Source organism: Zonotrichia albicollis, chromosome 3, assembly GCF_047830755.1.
Source record: "Zonotrichia albicollis isolate bZonAlb1 chromosome 3, bZonAlb1.hap1, whole genome shotgun sequence".
Classification (NCBI taxonomy): Eukaryota; Metazoa; Chordata; class Aves; order Passeriformes; family Passerellidae; genus Zonotrichia; species Zonotrichia albicollis.
Window position 1 is genome coordinate 10,355,192 of NC_133821.1, and position 23,757 is coordinate 10,378,948.

General features: G+C 40.3%; 1 protein-coding gene across 11 annotated transcripts in view; it reads left to right on the forward strand.

The window, feature by feature from the left end:
* USP34 (ubiquitin specific peptidase 34) overlaps positions 1–23,757 on the forward strand; it is a 116,827-nt gene that overhangs the window by 28,406 nt on the left and 64,664 nt on the right. For 8 of the 11 annotated variants that reach the window (XM_074536623.1, XM_074536628.1, XM_074536626.1 and 5 more), the window contains exons 6-16: positions 1,762–1,829; positions 8,053–8,245; positions 11,025–11,086; positions 17,483–17,564; positions 17,657–17,749; positions 19,726–19,851; positions 20,219–20,348; positions 20,902–20,937; positions 21,283–21,413; positions 21,855–22,471; positions 23,180–23,394. In XM_074536623.1, the coding sequence (XP_074392724.1) occupies positions 1,762–1,829; positions 8,053–8,245; positions 11,025–11,086; positions 17,483–17,564; positions 17,657–17,749; positions 19,726–19,851; positions 20,219–20,348; positions 20,902–20,937; positions 21,283–21,413; positions 21,855–22,471; positions 23,180–23,394 (1,753 nt within the window). The remainder of the gene's footprint in view (positions 1–1,761; positions 1,830–8,052; positions 8,246–11,024; positions 11,087–17,482; positions 17,565–17,656; positions 17,750–19,725; positions 19,852–20,218; positions 20,349–20,901; positions 20,938–21,282; positions 21,414–21,854; positions 22,472–23,179; positions 23,395–23,757) is intronic. The other 3 variants (XM_074536624.1, XM_074536634.1, XM_074536632.1) reach the window with 1 other exon arrangement.

A 23,757-nucleotide genomic window follows, 5' to 3' on the forward strand; every position in this document is an offset into this window, starting at 1 on the left:
AGTGAATATGCAAATGTGAATCCTTATTCAAAATCACAATTCCATTTGTAACATGTGAAATGATGCTTTCATTGAATTCTGAGGCTGAAGGTTGTGTGCAATGCAAGTTTACAGGTGCATGATTTCAGTCTAGGAGTTGGAGCTAATACAGAGTGAAGCTTACTGTGAACAGTGAAAGCTATAAAAACAAAATGATAAAAACATTTCTTACTTTTATTTCACAAAGAAATGTAGTTTCTTTGGTGTTTCATACTGTATTTTAAAAAACATTTCATACACTTATTTCACAAAGAAATGTATTTTCTTTGATATTCCATACTGTGTTTTAAAAAACATTTCATACTTTTATTTCTCAAAGAAATGTGTTTTCTTTGGTGTTTCATACTGTATTCGAAGCAGAGTACATGGTGTTAAAAGTGGTGTAATCACAATGGTGTCTTTGTCACCCCTGCAATTCCTTGTCAAAATGTTATTTAATTCCTGTTTCTAGAGCGAGCATCTTCGAGTGACACTTTGTATCTTTGGGATGTTAGCATTTTTTCCCTTCTTGAGGCTGCCAGTTGGATCAGAAGCTTTTTCCAAGTGTGGTCTTTTTTTGCAGAGGGAAGATTTGGCTGGTTTGTCTTGCAAAGTAGGTTATATTGTCACTGTGCAGTGCTTGTTGCCTTGTTAAAAGTAAGCCTGCCAATATTTTTGTCAGAACTGCCTCAGAAAGTTCCTTGGTGAATGCTGGAAACGTTGAAAAGAAGCTGCTGAGAAGTTGACTGCAGCCTAATATTTTTCTCTCCTGTCAAGAAGGAATATAGGGAATATATACATTTTCTGCATGTGGAATTGAGTCCCTAGGCAGAATTTCTTGCATCAAGCTGAAATTCTTTTAAGAGCAGAGGTGGGGATGCAGGGCCCTGAGTGAGTGATGGGGCTGCTTTCACAAGGGCTGTGCAAAGCGCACATGATTGAATTTACATTGAATTTACGTGGGCAGGAGCAGCTGCTGCTTCATGTGTGCTCCAGCCCTTACCTGGCATGGAGTAACAGGTTTAACAGGCTCTGAATTCCTTTTTGAAATGCAGATGGCACTTCTGACTTTGCCTCTGGAAGCCTTTGGTGGGTGCTTTTCCTCACAGCGGTGCTAAGTAGCTGTTTCAGGTTGTTTGGTTTTTGTTTTGTGTTTTTTTTTCCCTCTGCGTTTATTCCTGCAATCAGCTTTGCAAAGGTGGTAAAGGCAGAATGGTAAATATGAGAAATGCAAATATGGTAGTAAAAAACTCTGCTTAATCATTGCTTGTAAAACATCTTATTTTGAAGGATATGTAAGCTCTAAGAAGCAAAACAACACAAGTCAAACAGTGTAACTTGGTTTAGGAGTGGTTTGCAAGGAACTGAAAGAATGGAATAATTTTCATGTAGACTTTTAAAGAAAAAGGAAAAAAAACCCACAACGATGAGTAGCAGTTTTTCCTACTGAAGAAATGACAGAAAATACAAAATACAAAAATACACCTGGGCAGTGTGTTACTGTTTATACAAAGTCTGGGTTTTCCAGCTGACCAGCAGGAAAGATGCAAATCCTCTTTATAAGTCAAAAAAGCATTCCTCAGGTACCAGTTTGGAAAATCAGAAAATGAAGAAGTTGAACACAAACCACCAAGAAATTATATTTTGAAAGTGGGATTGCATGTGCAAATGTACCAAGAGTATTTCAGTTCTCTTTAAATGTCATTAATGAAATCTTTATCTATTTCTGTTTTTGCTTTATAGATCAGAATATGGCTACACATCCCTGCTGTCATGCAGCACATTATACCCTTTAGAACTTATGTTATCAGGTAAATTTTTATTTTAAGAATTTTTCTTGTGGGACTTTGTGACATCACCTATTTCTAATTGCAGCTGCTACTTTTAATTGTGCAGGTTGTTGTTCTGTCATTTCAGCAAGGAGGGTGGAGTTAATGTTTAGAGTTACTTTGGGCAGCTCCTTGCATCTGATTTCAGTATCACTCAGATCAGTCTTGGTAAGAACTTTGTGAGAGTGACATCAGCCCCATTCTCCAGCTGTACTCCAGGCTCCCTCCCTGTGGTATCTTCATAAAACTCCCAAGTTTGCAGTGAGATGCTGGAAGAGCAATGTGCAGTCACTGGGATTCCAGACCCTGAGTTTGAACACAGCTTCACATTCTGATGTTCTGGGTTTCCAGCTGGCAGGAGCTGAAGTGTGATCCAAAGTCTGCTTGCACTCTTATGGAGCTAAATATAACCAGTCCCAAAGATTTGCTTTATGTCAAGCTGTCTGTCATGGAAATAACACTTTCAGATTGAAGTGCTTGTAAGGGTATTTAATTATACGAGCAATTTGTTTTTATTGGCTTTCTCAGGACAATAGAAACATTGCAGTGAGCTGCTGATGAAATGATCTGTGTGTGTGCATCTGCCTGGAGGTGGAGGGGTGTGGTCACAGCTAATTCCCATCCCAGTAGCCCAACTTAAAATTTTCCTGCTTTTGCATAGACCCACAGCTCCTCCAAGGCCCTGGGTTTCCTCTAACTAATGTTAAAATGTGCTTATGCTGCCCATAGCAAAAAATGGGCTTTTACACATTATTCTGTCTTAACTATACCAGTGTAAAATAACACTCAACAAAAATAATTACATTGGCAGCAAACAGGCTCCCAGAACAATGAGACTGGGAATTGTTTCATATTTTAAAAAGGTCTGGTTTTATATTGACTGTAAAAATTTAAGTACTGACTTGGCTGTCAGTCTGTTTTCCTATACTGTGGTTTCTACTAAAATGATCCCAGCACAGAGAAGAGTATTTTGATCTTTTATTAAAACACATCACTCCTGAGTTATAGTCCAGCCTTGTGCACTCCTTTAATGCTGATATGCTATCTTTGAAATCTTCCAAAGGTAGCTATTAATCATGAGGCAGTCAAGAGAGGGCAGGCAGAGGGTTTTCAAGTGCTTGTCTCTGCACATGCTCCATTAATGCGTGTTGGTGTACCTGGGAATTGGGGCAGGAGCCCTCCCTGTCATCTTGCAATGTATGGAAATGAAAAAGAGCAATGAGGGAGCAGCAATTAGAGTCAGGCTGATAAGGAACTACTGAGGGAGACAGTAACACATCCTGTACCTGCTGCTGCTGCTAAGCCTTGCTTGTCATCCTGTAATGCTTAAAACATTTTCTATTTTATAACTGTAGGTGCAATTGGGGTCACTGAAATGTATTGAAGATTTTTTTTGGGGGGGTTCTCGTGTGCTCCTCTTTACCCATCAGAAGATTTGATTTGTCAGCAGCTTCTTGCCATAAATAATGCCCCTGATGTCTGTCTGTAGAATTTACAGCAGGTTAACATCAGTCAGAAAGGTAGCACTGCCACAGGAGACGTCCATGGAAAACCAGCTTAGAGCAGGAAAGTGATGTTCTCCCAGGTTTGTTTTCACAGCTGACTCCTGATGGGATCTGAGCTTGCTCAGTGCTATGAAATCAGAGATGTTTAGTGAAGAATTGCTTATGGAGTGGGACTGAAGCTTGGAGGCCATAGAACAGCAGTGAGCTCTGGTGCTGTACCTTGGTGTGGGACAGAAGTGAGCCCAGATGCCCTCAGGGAAGGATGAGTTTCCTCATGGATGCAGCTCGCCCCACGTGCTGTCAGACTTACAGATCTTGCCTTGGCAGCTTGGCTCTCTTCCTCTCCATCTGCTTTTCCTTCAGGAAAAAGACAGAAAAAAGGGGACACAGTCCTGGGCACAGCAGCACAGCACCTTCTAAAGAAATCCTGCAGAGCTGGATTTGGGGATTTGGGGACTGGACTGGGGATTTGGGGAGGGTTTTAGTCCACAGGAGCTCCTGGGGCTCTGATTTAGTCCCAGTTGCTGCTCCTGGAGATTCCTTGCAGTAAGTACATTTTGCAGGGCTGACCAGCAAGAGACATCACCTGACTGATCAGCTGAGGTCACCTTCAGGATATGGTTGTTTCTACAAGGAGTGGATGAAGGAAACAGCAGAGTGTGTATTTATACAGAGGAGGCCACTGCTGGAATTTCCAGAGATCACAGACACAATCCTGTCATTATTGCTGCCACTAGAAAAAGATGAATAAATGTCATTTTCTGCCTGGCCAGTGGAGCACAGGCATTCACATCTTGCCTCTGAAGGGTCTGGGTTTTTAAGCAGTTTAGGAAAGAAATAAAGGATTAAATTTAAAATGACATGAAATAAAATTTCCATCTTTCAGTAAGAAAAAGTGATTTTGACCTCCTTGGAAGGAAGCAATTCCTGATCCATGATGCTTCCCATAGAAAATACAGCTGAAAGAATTCAAATTACTCTTCTGTATTAAAAATATTAATCTTAAAATGGGGGTTATGGGAGTACCTGAGACCACTCCTTGCCACTACATGTCATAAAAACCTCTTGTAATGAGCTTTGAAAGTTTGAATCACAAAAAAAAAAAAATATTTGCCTTCTTCAAAAGTCTGGAAATTTAAAGTAAAGAAAATAGATAAATCAGAAGACAATAACCAGACACATCAGGAGAACTGACTCATTCTGCTGGATGCCCTTCTGCAGCTGTGGTCCAAAGGAGTCAGATTAAGGAAAAAAAGATGATTTCACAGCTGAGTAGCTGAAGTCCTGAAGCATAAGATGTGATTGTAAGCATTACATTAGCATGGAACTGCATGTTTAAAACTGAACTCTCTCTGTCCCCAAATACAGCAAAGTCAAATCATTTAAGTGGGTTAAAACTGATATTTAAAAAATTAAATGTAGATACTAGATATGATTTGATTATTTTAAGTATGCCAGGCTGGCAGGACAGGTCCTATAGTATGTGGAGTATTCTTCCTGCAGTTGTATAAAAAAGTTATGTTTTATTCTGAAAGTCTCATTTAGGCAAAAACTCCAGATTCAGTAGATTAAACAGTGCTGGCATATCATTCATCTCTTCCTTGAAGACCTAATGCTTATCAGACTCAAAAAGATAAAGATGTAGGAATTAAAAAAATCATGAAGGGCAGAATGGAAGCTATTATTAAGCCATTACATGAGTCAGTCACACATTCACATTTCTATACTGTCTATACAGTTCTGATCCTTCCATCCTGCAGATAATAACAGAACTACCTTGGTGGCAATAAAAAATTTACATTGAGAGGAGGAGACAGTGTCTAGGAGGGTGTTTTAGGTTTTTTTGACAGGGCAGTTCATATCATTTATGAATGATATGAAGATAACAAATAGGAAATGGTAATTCAGAGGTTTTTAAAACCCAGGAATGAACAATGTGCCACCCAGTTGTCAGGTTGCAGGTGGAAGAAACGAGAGGAGTTTGTTTTTCACTCAAGCATAATTGCCAAACTGACTGGCACAGGTTAATGAAGAGCCAAAAGTAGAAATAGAAAGAGATAAATGAATTCACAGTAGTAGATGGGTTCATCCATTTTTTTATACATGGGATAAATCTTTAATCTGCTTTCAGAGGGGCTATTTTGGGTTAAATAGACATTTCCCTTGCTCCAGTGTCCTTACATGAGGCAGTGCAGCAAATTTACAGCTACTCAGTGTAGAGGAGGGTGTGAGTTAATTGTCAGTGTAGGTGAAGATCTCTTTTGTTAATAGTAATGTTCTGCCTCTAAAAACATGCAGTGTTACTGATGCAGACAGGTTTAAACCATTCCATCTTCCACAATAACAAAGGAGGTGTGGCCTACCTGGCAAGTTTGTGTGGTTTTAATCTTTAGGGTAAAGATAGGATCATGTTTGATTTATGACCAGTGTAGTGGTGCCAATAAATTTTCTAGTGCTGGCTGCTGTTACACTTCTAGAGAGAAGTTTGCCATCTTCTGCTTCTTTTTGGGTTAGAAAAGCCTGTTGTGTTACAAACTGTGTGGTAACAAGTGCTCTGTTCTCTTGCTTTAGAGCCTTGGCAAAACAGAAGATACTGTTAAAGTACTTCTGTAGCTATGAAAATGCACCTACACCAGAGTTCCACTTGCTATAAAGTGCAGCTTTTTAACAGCACGTTCTCATTATCATAATAAAACAATATGACACAAGTCTGATTCAGATTCAATATGTGAGTTGTATAAATGAAAGTAGGTTTAGACTGATAATGTTGCATTAAAATAAGGAATATTCTATTTTATAAACTGTATTAATGTAGTTATTTCAGCAGAATTTGTATTGTGAGGAAGATTTCAGGTCCAAGTCGTGTTCCAGAACTGGAGTGAAGGCACCAAACACCCTTCCCTGTGTGTGTAGGTGTGTCCATGCCCCTGCTGAGGGCATGCCAACCCTCCTCTGTCCTTTGTAACGTGAGGGAGTCCATGGATGGGTTTGGACGTGTCTGAGATCTTTAGAAATGCTTCACCAATCTGTTGAGTCTGATTTGATGGAATTATGGACACAGGAAAGCTCTGGGAACCAGACCTGAGGAGAGTTTGCATATAAAAACGGGAAGATGAAAATGTGTCTGATATTGCTGGGATTTTTAGAGTCATGAAGGTTGGAAAGCACCCCTGGGATGGAGCCCAGCCTTTGACCCAGCCATGCTCACACCAAACCGTGGCCCCAGGTGCCACTTCTGCCCTTTTTTTGAGCACTTCCAGGGATGGCAGCTCTGAAATCCCAAACTCTGGACCTGCTTAGGGTGTGGGAGCCTAATTATGGCCTCTGTTGTTTCCCCCACTGCCATGACAGAAATGCTCAGTGTTTGGTTTGCTGTTGGCACAGCTGGCAGGGGTGCTGGCTGTCCCTTTGTCAGAAGGGAGGACAGACAGCAGGGTGGCTGGCACACTGTGCTGCCATCGCTGTGTGCTGGTGACAGATCACTCATTTGCTAATCACAAGGGATGGTTTGGTGACACAGCCAGGACATTTTCTCCTCACAGTGAGACTCTCACCTGTGTGCAGGTTACAGGCACGTCCTGGCTCTGCTTGGTGCTGCCCTTTTCCACTGAATGTTCCCTTTGCACCCCTGCTTTGCTGCTGCTCACAGCTCCCAGCACATTTTCCTGCCAGGACTTGATTGCTCCACACAAGGAGACAAATCTCACAACAAAGAGCAGGGAAGGATCTGATTGCCTGGTCCTGCTTTTGTCCCCCTGTTCCTGATGTGTGACTCCTGTCTGCATCTCCAGTCTCTGGGATTATTTGCACTGAAGTCTCTTTTCTCTGTTTGACAGTGTTAAGTATCATTTAAGTGTGTTTATTTTAGGCTTCTACACAAGAGCTGTGGAAAAGAACCATCATCTAAATAAGAGTCACAGCCTGTAATTTTGCTTTTGACAAAAAAGTACTGATGTTTATATGATGTAAATGCAAAGGAATGGCGCATAAATCTGGTTAAGTGTAGTTTAATATCTGGTGTGTTTTTTAAAAGATTCATGCATCTATTTGGCCAGTCTCCAAGGAGAGATCCAGGCTTAGGCTGTCAAACAAATGGATTTTTAACACATTTCAGTGTAGTTAAATCTAGTTTGGATGTTGCTGAAACTTCAAAACTCTGAAAAAAAGCAGAAAAAATTAATTATGCTAACTTTGTATGCATGTACCTTTCACTGTGCCATCTTTAATGGCATCAAAATAAGCTCAGGAAATCTTGTTTCTAAACATTTTTCTGTTACACATTCAGTCAGAAGAAATTCTCAGTTGTGTTGGTGTTTTGTATGTGAACTTTACTGGCATTTCACTGCAGATTTTCTGTGTTTTGGTCTTCTGAGGTTGCACCAGGTTCTGTGCATGAGTTTTTGTAAGTATTTCTCATGCTTTCCATTTGCAGAGAATATTTGTGTTGCGACTCATTGTGCAGGATTAGAAGACTGCAAGAGAAAGGGCTTAAGCAAAGTTTTTTAGCAATTTCCTTACTTTAAAAATATTACAAATATCTCTGGTTTTCCTTGTGTTTTTCATTAATTGGTGCCAACTTTTAATAGTGGTATTTTAAGACTGAGTGATCTTGGAGAAACCCATCTTTGCTGTGATCAGGATGGCTGCAGGAATGTTGTGGTTTAAGCCGTGCCCTGTTTGTGTTTGTTGTGATTTTGCAGGTATTTGTGTAAGCTGTCAGACCAGGAGCTGAGGCAGAGTGCAGCCAGGAACATGGCAGATTTAATGTGGAGCACAGTCAAGGAGCCCTTGGACACAGCCCTGTGCTTTGATAAAGAAAGCCTTGATCTTGCATTCAAATACTTCATGTCACCAACCCTGACAATGAGATTGGCTGGCCTGAGCCAAATAACAGTAAGGACTTTTTAAAAATACCAATTCTTATCGTTTGTAGAAAACGTTCCTTGTTGCAATTTATGATTTACAGTTTACTTGTTGCAATTTATGATTTAAATTTGTGATGTTTGGGGGCTTTTTTAGTGTGTGAAAGCAGCAGGATCCCCTGACGTGCAGCTTTAGGAAATGGCAGCCGTGGTGGTGAGGGTGGGGTTTGACTCCCAGTGGAGCCTGAGTTTGCACCATATGGAAGTGGCTCACGTTACCTGAACAATTCACTGAGCAGCCCCCTTGGAGCTGGGCTTTGGGACAGCTGGGTGAAATGGAGCCCCTGCCACAGCAGGATTGGGTGTTGGGAAAGGCTTTTCATCTGTGTGCAGTTTGGGCTTTGCTGCATCTTGACCCTGCTGCAATCAGCTGCTGCTTTGCATTGCCCAAACCTCCTTTTCTGTCCCTTGTGCAGTTCTGCACTCATTAGCAGGAGGGGGAATTGAAGAGGTAAATACACACAGCCTCAAATGGAAAACAATTAAAACTAAAAAAAAGAAATCCCCATCTTTTCCCTTTCCCATGGAAATGTTCCACGTTGCACCAGGCACATTGTCTTGATTTGTCATTGCTGCCTATAACCATAGAGAAACAATCCCACAGAAGGATAAAAATGAAGTTTTTTATCCATCTGAGCCTTTTAAATTTTGTGTTTTCTGAACATATTTGGCCTCCTCTCTTCTGAAGATGTGGTGTCACTGAGTACAAGTTTACTTAAACTTGATTTTGCATCTCACTGTAGCTATAGATAGAAGTACCCTCAATTTAATAAATGGCAATTTCAAGAGATCTGTAAGTACTTTTAATCAGATTATTGCTGGCTTTTACCCAAAGTAAATATTTACATACAGGTAACTTACTAGGCTGTAAAAACAGGCTGTGAACTGCATCCACCACTATAATTGATCTTAAAATCTGTTTCCACTTTTGCATAGTTCCAATTACATTCAGTTCCTATAAATCCCTTCCTTTGGTTTTATACAATTCTCCTTGTTCAGCTGCCACTGTGTGTTTTTTTGTGTATCCTTGCCAAAACAAAGTCTGAAAATAAGAATTCTTCAGCTGCTTTATTTTTTCAGGTATTTTCTAGCTCATTTAAGGGAGTGTGAGGTTGTGTTAAGTAGTTACATGTTTTCACCTGTTGTGATGATGAATATTGCTGTAAAAATGAGAGTTTTCAAAGAACAGACATGTATTACCAGAAGAAAAACTTTACAGTATTTTTAGACTAAAGCAAATAGTAAAAAATAGTAAAAATTTAATATTGTAAGCTAATTTATGCTGATAAATTACCAAGTCTGATTTTTTAATGTGAATAGTCTTAAAAACCGCTCTGAAACATTGAGACAATTTGTTCTTCTTTCTCATTCAAATCATAGAGGTTTTATTTTTGTTGTTACCTTGTTTCTCTTCCATTTCATCTCTCAGTCACCTGTAGAGGTGGTTCAGCTCCAAAATACCCTCCCTGTCCACTGTTGCCCCACAAACAGAATGTTATTTTCTGTTTTGGTGCCTGCCTCTGGAGATCAGCCCAGGGACAGTTTTAGTGCTTTTTTCTCTGCTTTTTGTCCACCTTTGTGTCCTTTCACTGCCACATTTGTGTTGTATCAATTGAGTGTCTTTAGTGCCTTTAGTTTCTTACCATGTTTCATAGATAGTAAAAAATGAAAAAGGATTTTTTTCCCTCTGGCATTCAAGGAAACAAAACTTGAAGTGAGGGAGAGCAAAGTGTTACAAACTGTCCCACATGTGCTTTGTCTTGTGCTGAATTCTGGTTAGTTTCAGTTCAGTTTAACAGAATTCTGTGTAGTTTAAGAGAGTGTAGTTGAAGTTATTGGAAATATTGTTTGCAAATCCCAGTATGAATTACAGAGTCTTTGTCAGAATTGCTTTGGAGAAGGATTTGGTATTTTGGGAGGTGTTGATCAATGGTGAGCCTGGATTAAAACTGGTGATAGGAGCAGCTCAAGACTCTGTCACTCTTTCAAAATATTTCCATTTGGAGGTGAATCTTAAGAAAAATCAGTGAGGTTCCACTGTGTTGTGTGACCCAGCTCTGATTTCCACTCCTAAATGTGTCATTTGAAATTCTCCATTAGTAACCAATCTATTAATAATGTGTGGTCAGGCTCTCCCATCTCACCCATTTCAGTGCATGTTTACTATTTTGGTTTTTTAAAAGTGTTTTTCCCCCCCTGAAGTTTGTTGAGATTGGACACAAATAACTCTTGGGAAGTCTTTACACACAGAGTTATTGAGAAAATTAGTGAATTCACCTGAATTACAGAGTGCATGTGCTAGACTTGTTTCAAGAGAGTAAATATTTTGACAGAGTTATGCAACGAGTTTAATTTTAACTGCAAAAATTCACATTACCGTGCCTTTAATATTTTTTTAATAAGATGCCAAGTAAGGTCTATTATGTAATTTAAAATATTTTTTTAAATGTTGTGTACATGTAAAGAATTGGATACAGAGCCATTGATGCTGAGGGAAGAAGTGGAAAAGAGATGGAAAACTTTTAACAGGCTGTTTTTTTCCTCTTAAATTTAAGAGCTTGGACATGTTTGAAAGTTTCATTTCCTGTAAAAAATACATGGTTTTTGTTCTTTAATTTTGTCTAAACAACTTACTTAAAAACATATAAAGTCCTATAATGTCACTAATACTATTTTGAAATATAAGAAAACTGCCTCAGCAAATATTCGGATAAAGTTGTAATTTTTTTTCTTCCTTTTTCTAACTATAGAATCAACTTCATACCTTCAATGATGTGTGTAATAATGAGTCATTAGTTTCAGACACAGAAACGTAAGTAGGAACCTTATTCTGAATACTTGAAGTGTTTTACATGATTGCATTTCTTCTCTGTTGTTATGGATTTTACACATGGGGGAGCAGTGATAATCTGAGACATTTATTAGAAATATTCTAATCAGGGGGTTAATAAATGCTTTTAAATGGTAACTGTAAAATATTTCTGAATGTTTCTGGGTTTTTTTCTGTATTAAAATATTCAATCAAGGTAAGCTTTAGAAAAACATAGGTACTGAAATAATAAATACCTGTAATGGCCCCTTATGTCCATGGTGATATATAAATAAAAACCAGCTAATTCATATAATTTTTGCCATTTTCTCATTTCTCTGGATTATTTGTTTGACCAAGACTTGTATTTCCATCAAACTTGTTACTTTTCCACCCAGTTTTTGAGGCAATGCTCTTGTTGTTGTGTTTTTCCTTCAAAGTCCTTACTTGTATAACTCAGGTGTGTTGAACAGTTTTAGGGGGACTCACATAAATCTTCAAGCAGATTCACCTGTGGGATTGGATTCCAGCCAGGAAATGTGTTCACTTCTCTAGTAACTCTAAACTTAATGGTAGAACTGTCAAGAATTTAAATTAAAAATATGTATTTTGGTAGTTGAAATAACTGTTCTTGTGGAATAACAGGCAAAATGTGTAAATTGTAGAATTTTACTCACAATATACTTGCTAAGTTTCTCTTGGGGAGTGATGTGCTCAGTTGGTGTTGGGAGCCACACACACTCTCCAGTACTTTATTAATGGAAGTCTCACAGCAGCAGTGTCTTGTTTTTATCTGGATACTTTTATTACAAATTGCATTTGAACACTTTCTGAAATCTGGCTGCAGTCATGGCCACAGTTCTGGAGATTTCATGCAAAAAGCACCTTAGATATTTGCAGAGAAATTTCTGGGAATGTGTTGCTATTTGAAACATAAAGAACCAGAATTTAGGGCACTTTTGCTTCTGTGGAGATGTGGAAATACCTTGGGAATAAGAAATAAATAGTAAATAGTGCAGGGGGGGAGCATGTTGGGAATGTGAGGTCAGCTGGGGCGTTTCCTTCACTGTCCTCCAGTTCCTGGTGTGTTGTTACACTGGGACTGACAAACCTCAGATTTACCCAGTTCTTCTCCTTCCCTCACGCTGAAAATCGGAGACAGAGATTGTTTTTAGGTCGTGGTAACAGTAACAAGTGATTGTGCCAGCTAAACCTAATACAAAGCTGTTTGATTTTCTGTGTCAAATGTAAAAGAGAGAAATTAGGAAGGTGGAAGAAGAGAGGAGTGGTTAAATTTCCCTGCAGAAGAGCAGATGTACTCTGCAAGAGCATCAGAGTTATTTTAAAGCTGAAGGAAATTGTCAAATTCTCCTTTGGGATATTACTTTCTTGGCAGGGGCATCTGTAAACAGGCTGTCATGTGAAAGGAATGCAGCACGAACAGAAAACCTTCTTTTCCACTTTTGTAGTGTGTGATTTTTAAAAAAATCAGCATTCCAGTTGTTCTGGTGTTTTACCTGAAAGGTTGGTTGCAGTCCAGTGTCAAGCATTGCTGCTCATCTTCAGCTATCTTGTGGAATCACTGATGTCTTGTAGCCAAATAATCAGGAAGGGCTGGAGCAGGAGGATGGGGAAATGTCTCACTTCTCCAGTTTGCCCAGTACAAAGCTTCCCTCTCATTACAGACTCTGCTCATGAGACATTTTTGGCTGAAAAGGCACGTAGGGAGTTGGCAGTGACTGAATGAGCAGCAAAAGGAAAGCTTTTCATTCCTGTGTTCTTTCCTTAGTGGAGAAAGGAAGTCTTAAGAAGTTTTATTTTGTACCTTTGTAGCCTCTGCAGATTTGCCAAAAGAAGATGTCCTGCATTATGTCTGGTCATCCCCATTTTATGTTTTGACTTTTCCAGATGCATTTGGAACTGTCAACCTTTGGGATTTCTCCTTCTGTATCTTGATAAGGTGGGTTTGCGGGAGGTGCCTTAAGAAAATCAGCTCTCAGTTAGTCCTGGCTCTTCCCTGGTCAGAATTAACAGCAGGAGTTTTTAGCAAATATTTTTCTTCCCTGGTCAGAATTAACAGCAGGAGTTTTTAGCAAATATTTTGCAATGGTAGCTTCCCACCTTTATCCTGCAGTTTTTCCATGTAAGACAGGCTAAAGCATCTTCTGCCTAGAGCACTGGATTTCCCAGGTTGCACTGGGGAGCAGCACAAAGCTGCGGAGGGGTCTGGGTTGGAGCTGCAGGTGTTTGTTTGTGTGATTTCTGAGATTCCATTTCCCTGCCCTCTCAAGGGCTGAGGTTTGTGCTCCAGGTGTGGGCAGTGCCTCAGCCACCCAACTTCTTCATTCCCCAGAGATGGAATTCTCATTTAGCTCTTCCTGCCTCTAAAGATAGAGCCAAATTCTTTGCAATCTGAGGTGCTGAGGAGTGTGAAATCTACTGAGGCTAAAAATAACAAGCCTGAACAGAAGAGGCTCAGAGTCTTTGAATAAGTGATTCCTGCAAGTGTTTCACTGATGTCACTTAGTGAGAAATGATGATGCTTTTCAGGAAGTGAAAGATACTCTTTTTGTTGAGTGTTACTTGGAGCACAAGAGGAAAAAGTGTTGGTCTTTTCTTTGGTGAGGACACTGTCAGCTTCTGGAAATACCGTGTGTAAAGAGAGTTTGTTTTGCTCTTCCTTGGCGGGCAGCCAGGGGTTCGGGTTTCAGGTTCCAGGTTGACACGGAGGCAACTTCCTGACTCGTTTAAAACCTTGATTACCCTCTCTTGAAAAGCTTCCTGCAGAGCAGTTCAGGTGTCCAAAATTCCTTTCACCTGTGAACAGAAGGAACTGGATTATTTCTTCTTTCTTTCCTTATTTATTGAGATACTCAGTTGCAAGTTCTGTGTTGCCTTTTCCCTTCACCGTTTCACCTTATGTTAACTCTTTCTCCATTTTTATCTAAGCTTACTGATTTGAGTTTCTGGCAGCATTATTTAAACCCTCTACTCTCTCTACCCCATTACAGGGATCTTTTCAGATTTTCTCTGACAAAAAAAAAAGTGTATTTTTTCACTCAGCTCACTAATGTTTCTTTCTTGTGGCCCACACAGCAGTTAAACAAATATTCCAGATGATGTCAGAGTGGTGGTTTCAGAGCCTGCAGAGCATCAAAGAGGAAAATTTGTGCTCAGAAGCAAAAACATGTGCTTGAATGTGTGTTGGGAAGGTGCCTTCTGTATCCTCTTTGCATTTCTGATCCTAAATAGTTGAGATCAGGGTTTCACATCTGTTGTTGTGTTATAGATCCTATTTCAGTGATGTTGTCAGGAGGTGTTAGTGTTCCTCCCTTGCAAGCTGCCACTTCCAGAGCTGCATTTTTCCCTTGGAGCTTTTCTGTTCTGTGTTCAGTGACGTTGTGGATGGCTGTTGTTGTGATCCATCCAGCTCTGAGCTGCTGTGGGGAATGGACTGCTTGAATAAATAAAGTTTTCTTTCATGGGGGTTGCTTTGCTGTGGGATTTATTGCTGGATTTGGGTCACCATGTGGGTACAAGTATTGCAGCACAGCCTTAGATTAAAATGTTTCCAGGACTTTACCCCAGTCCTTTCATAGAGAGGTGTTCTTTGACCTGCCAGGAAAATGCATCAGCTGGAGGATAAGGATGAACTAAACTCAGTGCAGTTCCAACATCAAGTTCTGTCACCAGCTGCAGTCCCCTCTCTTCCTTGCAGTCTCGTACAATGCCTGGGGAAACTCATGCCAGAAGTGCTTGAATTACATTTCTTGGAAGTAAAGCAGTTATTTTTGACAGACATGAGTAATCAGGGAACTCAAAAATCCTGCAGAGAAATGGATTAAGTGTTATGTACATTTCCAGTGCGGGATTTTGAGACAATTAAACCAGAGTAGCTGCTACCTTTGCCTTTTTATTCTCTTCTCCTCCCTCAGCCACAACACAGAGCCATAGAGAGTATCAAGTTCTTTAAATAACTTTTCCTATTGCTATCCAGTTATTAAATCCATTATAAACAGCTGCTATGTGTTACTGCCAAGGTGAATTTTCTTACTCCTAAAGTCTGTCTGATTTGGATATCTAATTTGTAAAACCATTCCTTGTGCTGCTGCTTTGATGTGAGAGGGAAAGGCACGTTAATGCTTTGATCATAATGCATGATTTTCACTCTCACCAATTCCTTTAATACAAAAGAGGAACTTTTTTCAGGAAAACCTTTGCTGAAATGGAAGCGTTCAGGAAAGAAGACAGACACTCCTCATTTACACTGAAATTTGCTTTTCTGGTGAATCCTTGAGTGTGGTATTGTAAATATATTCCGTAGTAAATCAGAGAACTAAACACTTTGTGGGAGTAATAACTTGATCATTTTAAGAGGTTCTGATTGCTGTGCCCTGAGCCAAATATTCTGGGAGGAGCAGTTTTCTCTGCTGGGAAGCACAAGGGCTTCATTCGCCTTGCACAAGGATCCTCTTGTGTTTGGTCACCCTCAACAAATCCATATCAAATGCACATTTACCTTCAGAAATCTGAGATGTTGTTTTACCAGAGTTGGGCTCACCAGAAGGATAAAGAGTTTGTTACTGCTGAGAACACATCCATTAAAAAAGGCATTCCTTCAAAAGAATGATCTGTGGTTTTTCAGAGTAAACATGGTGTGAATTAGAGACAGAGAACTACCATGGTAATTTAATAAAATGTGAAGGAACTCATTCTAGAGGAGAGCTTTTGTTCTTTCCTTTGGAGTGGTTAAAATGCAGCGTGTGAGTGGATACAAAGCCTGGAGGGTGTTGTGCCATGAGCAGAAGGGCTGGGATAAAGAGACCCCCTGAGGGATGTGCCCTTGCATGCTGGCATTGCCCAGCACTGGTTGTTTATCTGGGGCTCCTTCTCAGAGCTGCAGGCTGCAGCACTCAGATGCAAGAAGGAAGGGAAGGTCTTCCTGCAGCCTTGGTTAGCCAGGAATCCAAACCCTGGCTGAGTCACAGATGTGCAATGCCAGAGTTTGGTTTGGGTGCTGGGGATAGTTGGGTTTGGGTTTGAGATGAGGCTCTGTGGGAAGCTCAGGACATCTTGGATTCATGGAACAGATGCAGTTTATCTTTTCAGTCCTTCTTTGAGCAGATCCTCTGTCAAACTGACTTTACAGTGTGAAACTCATTCATTGATAAGCCAGAAATGATAACTGCTGGCAAACTTTTGTACCCTGCAGTTCAGTCATTCCTTAAATGTTACGGGACATTATCTTTGAACAGTGTGGCAATATTTGATTGCCAGTGTCCTGGAATTAGAAGAGAACAGTCCAGAAATGATGTGGAGTAACGGGAGCTTTGCTCCTTGAGCTCAGCCATGAGGATCAGGCAATCCAAAACAATTGAAGCCCTGGCAGTGTGCCCCTGAGTAGTGATTCCTGTTTGGAAAAGCCACAGAGGCAATCTCTTCTTACCTAGAGAATCTTGGTTCCTTCTTGAGGATGATAAAGATTGGCAGTCCTGGATTTTAATAGTGGCCATAAATGTGACATGAGCACAAGTGGTAAAAATAACTCTTCCTCAAGTCCTGCAGGGCACTCCCTCCCTCCATCCTCTGCTCCCTGTGGGACACAGCTCTGTTATTCCAGGGTCATTTCATCCCAGAGGTGGGCTTTGAATGCCCTGATGTCCTCTAATTGCTGCTGGTGCCAAAATCAGGGTAAACAAACATTTGCTTGAAGAGAAAGAATAAAAAAGGAGCTCAGGCACTGCTGTGCAGACAGGGCAGTGCTTTCTGCAAGTTCAGCTTTTGTTCTGGCACTCTCAATTTCCTTGTCCTGGTTTGAATGTTTGCTTAAGGAATGGCAGTGGGTAAAGTTCCTGTTGGTGTGGATGGGCAGAATGAGAATTTGGAAGTATCTGTGTGCTGCATGTGTGTGACTATGACCATGGCAAACAGTTTGGGAGAGTTGCTATTTGTGTTAGAGAATCTAAAAATATTTTCCTTAAGGAAATAATTTCTGTCACTCCCACCTTTAGCTATATTTCAATACTTGTGGAATTTCATGATAAACTTGGATTAAACAGCAGTATCAAAATCTTACCTGCGAGGCCTTTGCAATTGTTTGCACATGGTGTGTTGCACATTAACTAATAAAATTAGTAGAATTATTGGTTATGTTTGCTGATGATCCAATGGGGAAATGTTGATATTTGCAATTAGTCTTCCAGCTAAAGAAAAAAAAAAAGAAATAATTTGCTTCCTGCTTGGAAAAATGGACATTGACCATGGTTTGTGTTGGGAAGGTTTTTGTGCCCTCACTGCAGCTGCAGATCCCAACTTGCAGGACGTGCTGTGCTAGAGGAGAGCACAGAGTGAACGTTACAGGCAGATCATTTTATGTTTCCATTCTTTTTTCACCTCCAGGTCAATTGCAAAAGAACTTGCAGACTGGCTTATCAGCAACAATGTAGTTGAGCACATTTTTGGACCAAATCTACATATTGAGGTTAGTATTTGATTATTATAAATTTGGTATAAACATGGAGCATGAACTTGTTGTTCTAGTAAATCTTTCCTCGCTGTGTTCTCACTTTGCAGATCATCAAACAGTGCCAAGTGATCCTGAATTTTCTTGCAGCTGAAGGGAGACTTAGTACTCAACATATAGACTGTATTTGGGCTGCTGCACAGGTATATATTGAATTTTGTAATTGCAGGAGTGATAAAAGAAACACAAAATAGAAAATAAGTTGATTTTGTTTCACATTCTTAAAGTTGAATTTTTTGCTTTTTCTTGGCTGTCTGAGTGTTTTGCTGACCAAAATGTCAAGTTAGGTAACTGCCACAGTTACTGGGTTATTTATTAGATGCAAGAAATCACCCTGGCTACTTTTATACAAGGAAAAAAATGAAGTTGTATAGCAAGGAGAGAGTGTTTTCACTGGGAATGGGGATGAAGGTTTAGGGCAGTTGCAGTATTTTTATTATTGTGCTAAATTGCTCCTTGCTCCTGTGTATTGTAGCTTCCATTTCTGGTACTCCTGGTGGGAACAATCAGGTGAAAATTGTGGCAGTGAAGTTTACAGCTGTGCTCCTCTGCTGCTCTTAAAATCTATAGAAGGCACTGAAATTTTATTTTTTGCTTGCTAAAGCTGGAAACTCTGATAGGCTTTTTGCCTTCAGAAAGATTTATTTGTGTGCTACTTTTAATGGGTCACTCTGCTTGTTATTTTAGGTTGTGACATTTTTATTTAGGGGATTTGAGTACAATAGGCATGAGCAGGCCTAGGGAACACACTGTTTTAACAGGTTAGAATTTAAAGAGGGTTTTTATGTATTCAATATTTCTTTGTCATTTATTTCAATCAAATAGTACTCAACACACACTCTGAACCAGTGTGGTCCATTGTCATTAAAACATGCAGCTGGAATGTTAGTTAAATGCTCATTGGAACAGCATTTGCTCCACCATTTTTCTGTGTCAGAGTAATTAGTAATTATTTATTTTACACTACATTTTAAAACAGTATTTTCACTTCCTTGATGTTTTCACACAACATGTCACACACTGTTAGACCTCTGGATTTTTTCAATATATTTTATACTGCTTTAGGAATAATATAATTACCTAATTTTGATAATGCTTTTACACTGTAAGTGTTCATTTTGACATAGTGATATTTTCTCAATATGCTTGATATCAGAATGAAGCATGTCCTGATCACTTCCTGTGAAAGGATCCCTTCCTTAAACCTCTAAGGTTGTTTAAAAGGCTGACACCTTTAGGCTGAAAGAACAGAAGGCTTTAAGGTTTATTTTCCACTTTTTAAATGAGCTTTCGGCCAAAAATTCATCTTCCCTAAGCTGGAGTTATCTCAAGATGTTTAAATGCATCTTTGTATAGAACCCACATGATTTCCTTGCACTGTGAATCCTGTGAAAGTTGGCCTGTACACAGTGAATTGCTGACACAGATGTTTTAATGCCAGGAAGGCAAAATAAAATCAATCATTAAAAAAACCCCTTTGAGGTGAAAGTGTGGTAACCAACATAAGAATTTTTGGTTTTAGAAATTTCCTGTAAGCATGATTTTATTTTTTGAATAACAACATCCTTACAAACGTAAAGAAACTCCTTTAAGTGGCTGTGAAAAGCAGAATTTAACCAAAGAGAATTCATCCAGGAGCACTGTCCCTTTCATGTGGAAATGGAGCAGTTAGCTGAACACACTGTCATATTTTTTGACATCCATCACTGGAAAGACAAAAGATTTCTTTATAATCCTCACACAGTCTGTTCCTGAGCAATCTTTATTTGTATTTACCTCTGCTAATAAGGCAATCATTGCAAATACTGCTTCCCTCAGCTTTAGCATATAAACTTAATATTTTAGAAGTTATATTTAAGTTCAAATAGATACCAAACTTCCAGTCCTTTTCACCCAGTCTCTCAGAACTAGAACTAAGGAAGGAACTGTTGCCTTTGATTTGGATCTTTGCTGGCTTTACAGTGTCCAAATTACTTGAGTCAAAATTGCAAATCTGCTGGAGTTTGAAATGATTTGACAACTGGTCCTGAGACTTTGTACAAAAATGTTTATTTGCTGCATTATTTGATTTCCTTGTTGATTTTGCTGTTGCTGTTCCCTGTCTGTTTGTTCCCTGTAGCTGAAGCACTGCAGTCGGTACATTCACGACTTGTTTCCTTCTTTGATCAAAAACTTGGACCCTGTCCCACTCAGACACCTCCTGAACCTTGTCTCAACTCTGCACCCCAGTGCTCACACTGAGCAGGTAAGGACAGGGCCAGCAGCATCTCTGCCATGAGAAAAGCAATTCAAGGGGAGGCTTAACAACCATGATGGGTTTGTCTTCCTAAAGGAATGCAGAAAGGGGAGCTCTAGGAGTGAAGTTGTCCTGTTTCTTCAACTGCACCTTTCCTGGCTTTTGAAGGATCATTTTTAGAAATTATGTAACCACTGATGGAAGAGTTTCACTTCCTGTCTGCATTACAATGTGTTTCACTCATTATTTAGTGGAGTTGTTTATTTTGATGAGTTATTTTGGTGAGCTGTAGTATTGACCTAGAGAAAAATGAACAGTGGATCTTTCTATCCAAAACCTTCTGCTTAATGGGACTTTTCCTTGGTTTTCTTTGCAGACCTTGTATTTGGCATCCATGCTGATCAAAGCCCTGTGGAATAATGCCCTGGCAGCTAAGGCTCAGCTGTCAAAACAAAGCTCCTTTGCATCTTTACTGAGCACCAACCTGCCCATGGGAAACAAAAAAGGTGTGTGGCTTTCCAGTAGATCTGGAGGTTAAATTTGGAATTTTCATAGTCTCCATGTTGAGTTTGGACAAAAAGCAGGTATAGAACTTTCTCCTTGAAGTATTTTTTAAAAGTGTCATGCTGGTGTATTTTTCCAGCAGAACTTGAGGCTGTAGATGAAAGCATGAAAAGTCTGTGAGTGCTTTTGGGAGGCTTTGTGTTTCATTCTGTTTGTATAGCTAGAGTAGTCTGTATTTTCCTTTTTTCTTTTAAATTCAGAAAATGATCCATAGCTATTCTTGTTCTGCTGCACATCTGTGACTTAATAGCTGCACAAAAAGCTACTTACCTTTTACCTACTTTCTGGTATTACATGCTGTTTCTGATTTGGTGATTTTGTTTTTTACTGGACTGTGTATTTCCCCACAGTCATTACTAAAGGTGCTGCCAAGCCATTTATTTTCCTGTAGTTTCCCTTTCTCTTCATCCTGCTGGCTTTTATGAATCATTGACAACTATATGCTGACAAAATGATTTTTAGTCACTTCTTTTCCATCCTGCTTTTTTCCTTCAGAAGAAGAGGAGCTCAGAAGAGCAGCCCCTTCCCCTTGTAAGTATAATTTTAGTTGTACACCACAATCTGGCTCCTTTGAAGCTACAGTGCTTTTGAATTTGGAGCAGAATTAAATTTGAAATTTGGTTTTTATGAGAAGTCAAATGAAATGGTATTTTGAGTAGAAATTTATATAACAGTGGCAAGAAGAGACATCAAAATACAAACTTTGTAAAATGCTCAGTGTTCTAAGTGAAGTTTCTGGTGTTTAGGTACACGTAGTTTAAGTTATATGCCTGTTTGCTGGAAGAATGCTCAGTATTGGAGGCAGATTTATGCAATGCTGTTACATTCCAGTAATTACCTGTCACAGACTAACTGGGAAATGTGGTTTTGAATTAGGGTCACCAGCAGCAAGCCCTCAAAGTAGTGACAACAGTGACACCCATCAGAGTGGAGGCAGTGACATTGAAATGGAGGAGCAGCTGATTAACAGAACCAAACACGTCCAGCAGCGCCTTTCGGACACCGAGGTGAGACTGGGGCTCTGACTCTGGCAATTCTGTCACTGAGCTGCTGTTACCAGCTATAAAAATGATGTTTTATCTGTGCTTGTTTAAAAACCACCTCAGACAAATGTATTCCTGCATTTAAATTGTGTTCCAGTTAGGTTAATCTCTTAGTAATGGACAGCAAGGCATTGTCACACTGGGGCTCTGTGCACATGCAAAGTCTGCACACACACCCTGTTAGCAACAAGGTAATGCAGAAAATCAATTATTAAATCTGAATCTTGCTCGGAGCATTTTGTCATCAGCAACCAAATTGAGAAGGAATGAATGGGAACTTGTAGATGTGACACATTTCCTCCTGAAGGAAGAATGATGTTTGAATGATGATGATGATATTAATTATGTATTTCCAGTGGTGCTTTATTTTCTCCACCAATCCTAAAAAGCCCAAAATAATTGCAGGAATCCATGCAAGGGAGCTCTGATGAGACGGCCAACAGCGGGGAGGATGGCAGCAGCGGGCCTGGGAGCAGCAGCGGCCACAGCGACGGCTCCAGCAACGAGGCCAACTCCAGCCACGCCAGCCAGTCCGCGGGCAGCCCCGGCAGCGAGGCGCAGTCGGAGGACATCGCCGACATCGAGGCGCTCAAAGAGGAGGAGGACGAAGAGGAAGAAGACAGGAGCCACAACCCCCAGAAAGGCAGCAGGAGCACAGATCTGCGGGGCAGAAAGCTGGAATCGCAGGCGGGCATGTGCCTGGCAGATGCCCAGGGGGCCGCGGAGAGGAGCGTCAGCAGCAACGGGCAGGGCAAGGAGCGCGTGTTCGGCGCCGACGCTGTGGCGCCCGTGGACGGCCGCATGCGCATGCTGGACGCCTGCCCCCACAGCGAGGACACTGAGCACGACATGGCCGGGGACATGGGCACCGCTCACATTTCACAGGGCTCCCAGGACTCCTGCATCACTCACACAGGGGACTTCCTTGGGGAAACCATTGGCAATGAGTTGTTCAACTGTCGCCAGTTCATTGGGCCCCAGCACCACCACCACCATCACCACCACCACCACCACCACGACGGGTAGGTAGCTGCCATTTCACAGAGGCACACAATGGCTGGTAAGGGAGACCTTAAAGATTGAGTCCAGTCCATGCCCCAGCACCTCAACTAAGCCAGTGCCACATCCAGGCTTTGTTAAACACACCCAGGGATGGTGACCCCACACCTCCCTGGGCAGCCATTCCAGAACTTTATCACTCTTTCTGTAAAAAACTTCTTCCCAATATCCAACCTATAATTCTCTTGATGCAGTTTCTTCTGACTCCTTCCATAACAGTTAGCAAAATCCTTTATCTGGGCAGATAGGTAGCAAAATCCTCCATCTGGGCAGAAATTGGTGTGTGGACATTGTGCTGTAGCTCAGGATAATTTTGTCTTGCAGAGATGATCATTATCACAGATAGTTAGACAGATATCTGATTTATTAACATCTGATTAAAGGCTTCTATTAAGTTTTGGTTTCGAATAAATAAGACAAGATTTAAGAAAATGCTAAAAATGTTTTGGAAAGTGCTGCAATTAGTTAACATTGAGAAGCTAACTCAGTCCTCATGCTAGTGAGTCCTTCAGTTTACTTATCTGTAGTTGTTTTTCCAATTCATACAAGGGCTGCTGTTCCAACAGATGATTCATCCTGACTTTAGCTTTAGGGAGATGTCTGCTCACTTGTAGTCTGCTATAAACAATTTCCTCTTTGATATTGTCCATTCTGATATTCTTCTTTTGCAGGCATATGGTTGATGATATGCTTAGTGCAGATGATGTCAGCTGCAGTAGTTCTCAAGTCAGTGCAAAATCAGAGAAAAATATGGCAGATTTTGATGGGGAAGAGTCTGGCTGTGAAGAAGAGCTTGTGCAGATTAATTCCCATGCTGAGCTAACATCTCATCTTCAGCAGCACCTCCCAAACCTGGCCTCTATCTATCATGAACATCTGAGTCAAGGTAAGACTGATCAAAGAAAAACTGAAAAACTGGGGTTGTCATTTTGAATTAAGTCTCCAGTAATTAAAATAATGAAGTTATTTTAACCATTTCTTAGTATTTGTCCAAAGAAACCATGATGACTGCTGAGAACTTAGGTTTCACCGAGAGATTCATTTTTGTTTCTCTGTTCATTTGTCAACACAGAAATATTCATTTGTGTTTAGCTGTGTTTATATTTTTAAATCCCCCCCTTTCCATTTCATCTGGAGCTTTGAATGCAAGTTAAACAAATAAAGGCACAAAAGAAGCTAGTAAGTGTTTTTTCTAATAGGTTATTTAAGGGTAAAGAAAGGTGGTACTGAAATGCAAGACTCTGTAAAA